The sequence below is a fragment of the Coregonus lavaretus genome, assembly GCF_964263955.1.
Source record: "Coregonus lavaretus genome assembly, contig: HAP1_SCAFFOLD_6752, whole genome shotgun sequence".
In the NCBI taxonomy this organism is placed as follows: domain Eukaryota; kingdom Metazoa; phylum Chordata; class Actinopteri; order Salmoniformes; family Salmonidae; genus Coregonus; species Coregonus lavaretus.
The window spans coordinates 1-10,426 of record NW_028156940.1 but is presented as its reverse complement, the minus strand read 5'-3'; the positions used below and the strand labels follow the sequence as shown (position 1 = coordinate 10,426).

Here is a 10,426-nt window from a genome sequence, read left to right as displayed (position 1 = left end):
GTAGATAACCTTATGGTAGACTAAAGCAGTAGATAGACATTATGGTAGACTAAAGCAGTACATAGACCTTATCGTAGACTAAAGCAGTAGATAGACCTTATGGTAGACTAAAGCAGTAGATAGACCTTATGGTAGACTAAAGCAGTAGATAGACATTATGGTAGACTAAAGCAGTAGATAGACATTATGGTAAACTAAAGCAGTACATAGACCTTATCGTAGACTAAAGCAGTAGATAGACCTTATGGTAGACTAAAGCAGTAGATAGACCTTATGGTAGACTAAAGCAGTAGATAGACCTTATGGTAGACTAAAGCAGTAGATAGACATTATGGTAGACTAAAGCAGTAGATAGACATTATGGTAGACTAAAGCAGTAGATAGACCTTATGGTAGACTAAAGCAGTAGATAGACATTATGTTAGACTAAAGCAGTACATAGACCTTATCGTAGACTAAAGCAGTAGATAGACCTTATGGTAGACTAAAGCAGTAGATTGACATTATGTTAGACTAAAGCAGTACATAGACCTTATCGTAGACTAAAGCAGTGGTTGGATCTTATGGCAGACTAAAGCAGTGGTTGGATCTTATGGCAGACTAAAGCAGTGGTTGGACCTTATGGCAGACTAAAGCAGTGGTTCCCACATGTTTCACTGTTTCCCTGCTGTGACCAACCTAAAGGATTTAGGGGTTTTTCTTATGATCCACAAAGTCAACACAACAGGCCTCTCTGTAGTGCAAAAACTATTAAGCTATTTTCAGCTATCTTAGTATTAGCCGCAACACACCACTCGATCCCTCTCATCATGTGAGAAACAACTGGACTAGAGGAAGACAAATAAAAAGGAAACCCTGTGGAGATGGAATGATGGAGGATGGAGTGAACCAATATCTTCTACAGAAAACCATGAGAGGGAGGAGAAGAGAAGGATGGATGGGTGATTAAATGGAGAGAGAGAGAGAGAGAGAGAGAGAGAGAGAGAGAGAGAGAGAGAGAGAGAGAGAGAGAGAGAGAGAGACAGAGAGAGAGAGAGAGAGAGAGAGAGAGAGAGAGAGAGAGAGAGAGAGAGAGAGAGAGAGAGAGAGAGAGAGAGAGAGAGAGAGAGAGAGAGAGAGAGCTGACGTACTTCAGGAGAAGGACAGACCCTGAAGAGAGCTGGAGGAGGAGTACTTGCTAGAGTCCACAAAAGACTGATCTACTGGAAGGGAGGAAGAGAGGGAGATAGAAAGAGGGGGAGGCCGAGAAGGAAGAAGAAGGAGAAGAAGGAGAAGAAGAAGAAGAAGAAGAAGAAGAAGAAGAAGAAGAAGAAGAAGAAGAAGAAGAAGAAGAAGAAGAAGAGGGAGACGAGGGTAAAGAAAACAACAATATTATTATAAACGGGGATGGGGGTATCGAGAGAGGTATAGAGTTGGCTTGACTAGCTAACTCACCAACAGGCCATAGACTAATTGCCCAACTGTCCATAGACTAATTGGCTAACTGTCCATCAACTAATTACTGCCTCGCTAACATGTGGCGGCAGGTAGCTTAGTGGTTAAGAGCGTTTTGCCAGTAACCGAAAGGTCGCTGGTTCTAATCTCCAAGCCAACTAGGTGAAAAATCTGTCGATCTGCCCTTGAGCAAGGCACTTAACCCTAATTGCTCCTGTAAGTCGCTCTGGATAAGAGCGTCTGCTAAATGACTAAAATGTAAATGTAATGTGAACTAGCCAACAAGCTAAGTAGCCAACATGCTAACTAGCCAACATGCTAGCTCACCTTGCAGTCCGTTAGCAATAGCGCTGGTGCAGGTGAGTGGAGGGGAGGTCTGCGGCCGTACAACAGGGGCGAAGGCGCTCTTCTGTTTGACCGCAGCAGACACCATGTTGGCCGGAGAGAAGGAGAAGATGCCTGAAGAACTACTGCAGTTGGAGGGAAGATTGGTGGAGGAGGCCATGGTGGGACTGGAGGGAACGACTGGAAGAGAGAGAGAGAGGAGGAGGAGGGAGAGGTGGGAGAGAGAGAGGGTGGGGGAAGAGAAGGTGGAAATAAAGATGGAAAGGGGAGAGAGAGTGGGATTGAGGGGGAGGACAGGAAAGAAAGGAGGAACAAGGAGGATAGAGACAGGGTTAGAGAGAGGGACGGGAACAGAGGGGGAGGCGAGAGGAACAGAAGGGGACTGGTCAACGGATGACAACAAGAGGGATAACAGGACTCAGTTCAGCTGTTATTGGTCTTACACACAACAGGACTCAGTTCAGCTGTTATTGGTCTTACACACAACAGGACTCAGTTCAGCTGTTATTGGTCTTACACACAACAGGACTCAGTTCAGCTGTTATTGGTCTTACACACAACAGGACTCAGTTCAGCTGTTATTGATCTTACAGACTCAGTTCAGCTGTTATTGGTCTTACACACAACAGGACTCAGTTCAGCTGTTATTGGTCTTACACACAACAGGACTCAGTTCAGCTGTTATTGGTCTTACACACAACAGGACTCAGTTCAGCTGTTATTGATCTTACAGACTCAGTTCAGCTGTTATTGATCTTACAGACTCAGTTTAGCTGTTATTGATCTTACAGACTCAGTTTAGCTGTTATTGATCTTACAGACAACAGGACTCAGTTTAGCTGTTATAGATCTTACAGACTCAGTTTAGCTGTTATTGATCTTATAGACAACAAGACTCAGTTGAGTTGTTATTGATCTTACAGACAACCCAGCAAACCGGGAACATTCCCAGAACATTAGCTAAGATTCCCATTAGTTAGGGCTTTATCTAACAATTAGGATGATAACAATTGTATTCATTTTTTAAATGTTTTAAATGAAATATCCTTGTAATATTCTCCTAACATTCACTAAAATGTTGTGCACAACATATGTAACAACCACTACAGAACATTCCCCAAAAGTTGTCATTAGGTTTCCAGGTAATGTAATAACACAATGTACCAGTAATGTTTTCCCAGCAAACCAAAATTGGTTCTGTGAAAGTTCCTAGAACATTAGCTAGGTTGTGGTAAATATTCTTAGAACACAAAAACTGTCCAGTCATGGTGATGATTATACGTTTGTATAAAACATTCGACTGATGTGCCAAGAACGTTTCCAGAACACATTTAGTCTGTTCTTTAAAGGTTCCCAGAATGTTCCATTAGGTTGTGGGAACAGCCTGGTGGGAACATTGTGGGGACATCACAAAAGATATGTTCCCAAAACACAAAAAACTGTCCAGTTATGCGGTTGATTCCACACTGCTCTGAGTTCTTTAAAGGTTCCCAGAACATTTAATTAGGTTGTGGGAACAGTGTGGATACATTACAAGAGATAGGTTCCCATAACACATAATATGCTCAGTTACATTTTATAGGTCTGCCCATCCTGACAAACCCTCACCACTACCACGTAAAGTCATAAGCTCCGTCCCAAATGGCACCCTATATAGTGCACTAGTTTTGACCAAGGCACACAGGGCTCTGATCAAAAGTAGCGCAGTATATAGGGAATAGAGTGCCATTTGGAACAGAGCCATAATCCACTTAAGGGGATCTAACAAATCAATTAATGACAATTGGAAGTACTAAGCCGGCCAGCAGGAAGGCATTGATCAAAAGTGTCTGCGTAGTGTGTGTGTATGTCTGTGTGTGTGTGCGTGTGTGTGTGTGCATGCATGCGTGTGTCTCTTTGTGTGTGTGTGTTTGATTGAAAGTGTCTGCTGTCATCGCTGGGCTGTTTGAGCATGTTAAAATACGTGTTAACATCCAAGGGAATCAAAGAGCTGGAATTGAATTGCTTCTCCTGCAATTAGTTTATTGATTTAATTAAGCGTCTTTAATGTAAGGGGGAGGAGGAGAGAGAATGAGAACAGCCATTATAGACAGTCGTGGGAGGAGGAGAGAGAATGAGAACAGCCATTATAGACAGTCGTGGGAGGAGGAGAGAGAATGAGAACAGCCATTATAGACAGTCGTGGGAGGAGGAGAGAGAATGAGAACAGCCATTATAGACAGTCGTGGGAGGAGGAGAGAGAATGAGAACAGCCATTATAGACAGTCGTGGGAGGAGGAGAGAGAATGAGAACAGCCATTATAGACAGTCGTGGGAGGAGGAGAGAGAATGAGAACAGCCATTATAGACAGTCGTGGGAGGAGGAGAGAGAATGAGAACCGCCATTATAGACAGTCTGTTCTAACACACCGATAAAGGGTGCTCTTAAAGAAACCAATGGTCTTTCACCGCCCCTTTCTTTTTCATTGAGCTTTTCTCTCTTCTATACTTCTCTCTCTCTTTTGGCAATATATCTTTCTTAAATCCATTGCTATTGCTTTCGTGAGGTATAGGCATTTATCGTAGGGCATTGGATGTAGGGCGCAGGGTATAATGTGGAGGGTTTAGTGTGTTACTCACTGGCGTAGGGTATAGCGTGGAAGGTTTCTTGTGGCACTCAATGTTATAGGGTACATAGTGTGGAGGGTTTAGTGTGTAGTGTGGACAGTGTAGTGTGGTACTCACTAGCGTAGGGTGAGTTGGCGGCTGACCCGTTGAGGAAGTTGGGTGAGGTTCCTAGTGTGGTCATGCCAGAGTTAGTGTAGCCGTTCATGCTAGTGGAAACAGAGCTGTAGCTGGTCTGCTGTGGTGTGGTGCTGGGGACATAACCATGAGGAGATACACTGCTGCTACTCCTACTGTAACCTAGAGGGAGAGAGGGAGAGGAGAGACAGGGGGAGTCAGGGGAGAGAGGGAGAGAGGGGAGGAGAGAGAGCGAGAGAGGAGGGGGGAGAGAGTAATATAGAGAGGAGGTAGGGTTGGGGGGGGGGGGGGGAGAGATAGGAGAGAGAGAGAAATTAAGAAAGAGAGAGATAAATAAAGAGAAATCAATAGAAAGAGAGAGACTGAGACAAAAATATAATTATGTTTTGATACATTACACTAAACTATGTAACTTCCTGTTTCCTGTGTTTTGGCTCACCCTGATTGGCTATCTGTGTGACCTCTGACCCGGGGAAGGAGTTGACGGCCATCATGCCGGCGTGGACGGAGCCGCTGCCCAGCCCGGTCAGCTGGTTGTGGCCGCGTGGCACTGTTGTATACAACGCCTCTGCCATGTCTGCTGCCCGCTTCAGAATCATCTCCTGACAGAGAGAGAGAGAGACATGTTAGAACGGCTTGGTCATATAACGGAATAGAAAATAATAGAATGGGGCCTCCTGAGTGGCGCAGCGGTCTAAGGCACTGCATCGCTAGAGACGTCACTACAGAACCGGGTTCGATCCCGGGCTGTATCACAACTGGCCGTGATCGGGAGTCCAATAGGGCGGTGCACAATTGGCCCAGCGTCGTCCGGTTTAGGGGAGGGTTTGGCCGGGGGGGCTTTACTTGGCTCATCGCGCTCTAGCGTCTCCTTGTGGTGGGCTGGGGACCTGCAGGCTGACCTCGGTCGTCGGGTGAACAGTGTTTCCTCCGACACATTGGTGCGACTGGCTTCCGGGTTAAGCGGGCTGGTGTGAAGAACCGCGGTTTGGCGGATCATGTTTCGGAGGATGCATGACTTGACCTTCGCCTCCCGAGCCCTTTGGGGAGTTGCAGCGATGAGACAAGATCGAAATTGGGGAGAAAAAATATAATTAAATGCAATAGAGTCTTTCTATAAGGCTGAGGGTTCTTTTTTTGCTAACTCCCTCTCTCAAAGAGTGCAATGTGTAAAGTCAGAATATCTGCCGTCTCAGCCACTGCCTGTCACCAAGGGAGTACCCCAAGGCTTGATCCTTGGCCCCACGCTCTTCTCAATTTACACCAACAACATAGCTCAGGCGGTAGGAAGCTCTCTCACCTATTTATATGCAGATGATACAGTCTTATACTCAGCTGGCCCCTCCCCAGATTTTGTGTTAAACGCTTTACAACAACGCTTTCTTAGTGTCCAACAAACTTTCTCTGCCCGTAACCTAGTCCCCCCCCCCCCCCCCCCCCCCCCCACCCCACCAGTGTGATTACTACCTCTGAGGGTTTAGAGCTTGAGGTAGTCACCTCATACAAGTACTTGGGAGTATGGCTAGACGGTACACTGTCCTTCTCTCAGCACATATCAAAGCTGCAGGCTAAGGTTAAATCTAGACTTGGTTTCCTCTACCGTAATCACTCCTCTTTCACCCCAGCTGCCAAACTAACCCTGATTCAGATGACCATCCTACCCATGCTCGATCACGGAGACGTAATTTATAGATCGGCAGGTAAGGGTGCTTTCGAGCGGCTAGATGTTCTATACCATTCAGCCATCAGATTTGCCATCAATGCTCCTTATCGGACACATCACTGCACTCTATACTCCTCTGTAAACTGGACATCTCTGTTACATGACGCAAGACCCACTGGTTGATGCTTATGTTGTCATGTTGTGTTGCTACCATGCTGTGTTGTTGTCTTAGGTCTCTCTTTATGTAGTGTTGTGTTGTCTCTATTGTTGTGATGTGTGTTTGGTCCTATATTTTAATTAGAAATCCTAGCCCCCGTCCCCGCGGGAGGCCTTTTGCCTCTTGGTAGGCAGTCATTGTAAATAATAATTTGTTCTTAATTGACTTGCCTAGTTAAATAAAGGTTAAATAAAAATACATAAAAATAAAAAAAAGATACTGAGAGGAGGGAGAGGCAAAACATGGTTATTAGATTAATAAAATGTTTTCTGTCCTCCCCCTCACTTCCCCCATACTGTCCCTTCTCCACCTCCACTCCTCCCACTGTCAGCGTGAGGGATGGGGATCTGTGTTTTTGCATGTGTGGGAACATTTTGTGTGTGTGTCTCACCTGGTTGTTGTGTGGCATCCCGTACAGCGCTTCTACCAAGTCTGCCGCTCTCTTTAGAATGACTTCCTGTGGAGGAGGAGAGAAGAAGAGAAGGAGAGGAGGAGGGGGTGAATACGGAACTCTTCACAGAGCTCCATTTTATTACACATTGTGCTATGAATGCAGGATTGAGGGATGGAAAGAAAGAGAGAGAGAAAGAGAGAAATGTGCAGGTCCCAACCACTGGTTATTATCTAGGCAGTACGCGAAAGAGAGAGAGAGAGAGAGAGAGAGAGAGAGAAAGAGAGAGTCTTCCTCTGAATAAAACATGAGTCTCTCTCATTCAACCATCAACAAGCAATCCTGTCTACATCTCCCCTCAGACTAACCTCTCAAAGGATCACCCATCAATTTGACACTACACAGCCTGCCTATGACACTACACAGCCTGCCTATGACACTTCACAGCCTGCCTATGACACTACACAGACTGCCTATGACACTACACAGCCTGCCTATGACAGTCTGTCTATACCTGTAATAGTCTGTCATCTGTAGTACCCCAATCTCTGCCCTGTGATTATCCTATCAACCCTAAAACAATATACACAAACAGTGTATGTAAAACCCTTTTTAAAAATGAATGTGCCGGAGGTGCGACAACCAGGAAATTGCTCTCCCCTCCTGAGTGAGTCAAATTGCGCTCTCTCTCTCTCTCTCACTCACACACTGTGTTCTCGCCCAGTCTGTGTCAAGTGTGTGTTTCGCTGTGAACATGCACGGAGCGTTTGTGCTCTCACTCCGACACACTGCCTTTCAATCAGCCCCCTGAACACACACACACAGACACACACACGCTTGCAGGACATGCCAGGAGGGTCAGCAAAGCAATAAAGAGTGTGAAGTGCTGTCAAAGGTGCTAGATTCACTCAATAATGCGAGTTCTGCTTCTGTGTTACCCTCCCATTACTAGATGTATACAAGAGAGAGGGGGAGAGGGAGAGGGGGAAGGAGAGAGAGGGAGAGAGAATGAGATATGTATGGGAGGGGGAAAAAAGGGAGACCGAAACAGAGAGACAGAGCGGGGGGGAGATAGAGAACAGAGTCCTATCTCGTCAGTCCGCTCTAGGTGATTGAGAGACATGGGGTCCCAGGGAAGGTAAGTGGATCTTTAGTATGTATGCTCTCTCCTCTCCTCTCCTCTCCTCTCCTCTCCTCTCCTCTCCTCTCCTCTCCTCTCCTCTCCTCTCCTCTCCTCTCCTTTCTCTCTCCTCTCCTCCCATTCCCTTCTTTGCCTCCCAGGGATGACTAGATGGACGGATGGAGGGAAGAGAGGAGGAGGAGGGGAAATGAGGGGAAGAGTATTAGGACACAAACAGAACCCCCACTGTGAGCTGTAAAGAGGAGAGCACCACTCCCTCCTTCCATCTCTTCATCTCAGTTTCTTCATCCCCTACGTCTGTCTTCCCATCTCTCTTTCTCCTTTGCTCTCTGTCCCTCTCTCTCTTCATCCCTCCCTCCCTCTCTTGCTTTCTTCTCATCCCCTGTTCTGTCTGTTTAGTCCTGGAGTCTGTTGAATTAGTAAAGTGATTATGAGGACTGGGGTCCAGAGTCACTCTAAAGATAATCACAGAAATGTTGTTAGCTGCTCTGTGTCCATAGATAGTACCGCTTACCGTAAAACATTTCCTGGACTGTGTGTGTGTGTGTGCGTGCATATGGTGTATGTGTGTGTGTGTGTGTGTGTGTGTGTGTGTGTGTGTGTGTGCAGGGACTCTTCCTGTAAAGGCTGTGAGGGCCTGATGTAAACAGGAAGGGAACCTGATCCAGACCTCTGGCCTGCTGTCGTCTGGCGGTCAACGGAATCATTAGCCACACCAGATGGAACCTACAGGAGCCAGACGGAACCTTGACAAACCAGACGGAACCTAGCCACCAGACAGATGGAATTTAAGGAGGGAAGATTCATTTAAGACCCCTTTTTAAGCAATGATAAGTTGGGGGGACACCTGAGTCAGTGATACAGGAGACAAGTTAAGTTAACATTGTGTCTATGTCCAAATGACACCCTATTCCCTATTTAGTGCGCTACTTTTGATCCATAGGACTATTTTCAAAAGTAGTGCAATATATAAGGAATAGGGTACCATTTGGTACACATTTCTTGTTTCTCTGCAGTGATTAAGTCCAGTTGTTGAGAGAAGCGAGGTCAACAATAAATTGTTATTATCTCAATAAAGACTCAGATCAATAGAGGTGAAATGAACAACCAGACCTGCCTGCTACCAACTTCCTAGCTACCTACCAGTGGAGGCTGCTGAGGGGAGGACGGCTCATAATAATGGCTGGAACGGAGCAAATGGAATGTCATTAAACACCTGGAAACCATGTTTGATGTATTTGATACCATTCTACCTATTCCACTCCAGTCATTACCACAAGCCCGTCCGTCCCATTTAAGGTACAACCCAACCTCCTGTTCTACCTACATACCTACCTACCTACCTACCTACCTACCTACCTACCTACCTACCTACCTACCTACCTACCTACCTACCTACCTACCACTGTTCATTTATTGGAGGAAGGAAAGAGAGGGGGAGGGAGGGAGAGGGGGATGTAGAGAGAGAAATATATAGAGAGCGAGAGAGCGAGAGTGAAGGGGAGGAGATACAGGGGGTTGTTAGTCTAAAGATCAGGGGCCGTATGTATCAAGCGTTTCAGTAGGAGTGCTGATTTGTTCCACAGACCTCACCACCAGACATGACCCAGAGTGAAGGAGAGGTGATTTCTCTCTTAACCTCCTACACCTGTTCGCTCTCCCCTCCCCCGCTGTCTCTCAGTGCTGAACGACCAATCAAGCCCAGCACACTGTGTGTGTGGCCAGTAATAACGGCCAGCTGGGCAGTTCTTCCATCCACTGACCCCCCAGCTCACTGACTGAACCATGATGGATCACCTATATACCTCTCCTCCCCCTTGTCCTCCCCCCTCCTCAACTCAGTTTTTCACAATTCCTGACATTTAATCCTATTAAAAATTCCCTGTTTCGGGTAGCCTTACACAAGCTTCCCACAATAAGTTGGGTGAATTTTGGTCCATTTCTCCTGACAGAGCTGGTGTAACTGAGTCAGGTTTGTAGGCCTCCTTGCTCGCACACGCTTTTTTAGTTCTGCCCACAAATGTTCTATAGGATTGAGGTCATGGCTTTGTGATGGCCACTCCAATACCTTGACTTTGTTGTCCTTAAGCCATTTTGCCACATCTTTGGAAATATGCTTGGGGTCATTGTCCATTTGGAAGACCCATTTGCGACCAAGCTTTAACTTCCTGACTGATGTCTTGAGATGTTGCTTCAACATATCCACATAATTTTCCTTCCTCATGATGCCATCTATTTTGTGAAGTGCACCAGTCCCTCCTGCAGCAAAGCACCCCCACAGCATGATGCTGCCACCCCGTGCTTCACGGTTGGGATGGTGTTCTTTGGCTTGCAAGCACCCCCCTTTTCCTCCAAACATAACAATGGTCATTATGGCCAAACAGTTCTATTTTTGTTTCATCAGACCAGAGGACATTTGTCCAAAAAGTACAAGCTTTGTCCCCATGTGCAGTTGCAAACCGTAGTGTGGCTTTATTATGGCGGTTTTGGAGC

The 10,426-nt window shown here is 46.2% G+C and overlaps 1 protein-coding gene across 1 annotated transcript; it reads right to left on the bottom strand.

The window, feature by feature from the left end:
- Positions 1-1,131: 1,131 nt before the first annotated feature.
- LOC311119573 (transcription factor COE1-like) lies at positions 1,132-6,858 on the bottom strand (the record flags this gene model as incomplete). Its single annotated transcript, XM_084194249.1, has 5 exons — positions 1,132-1,199; positions 1,762-1,959; positions 4,504-4,683; positions 4,961-5,123; positions 6,793-6,858. Coding segments are annotated over 5 exons (675 nt in total), but the record flags the coding sequence as incomplete, so codon positions are not given.
- Between the last annotated feature and the right edge of the window lie 3,568 nt (positions 6,859-10,426).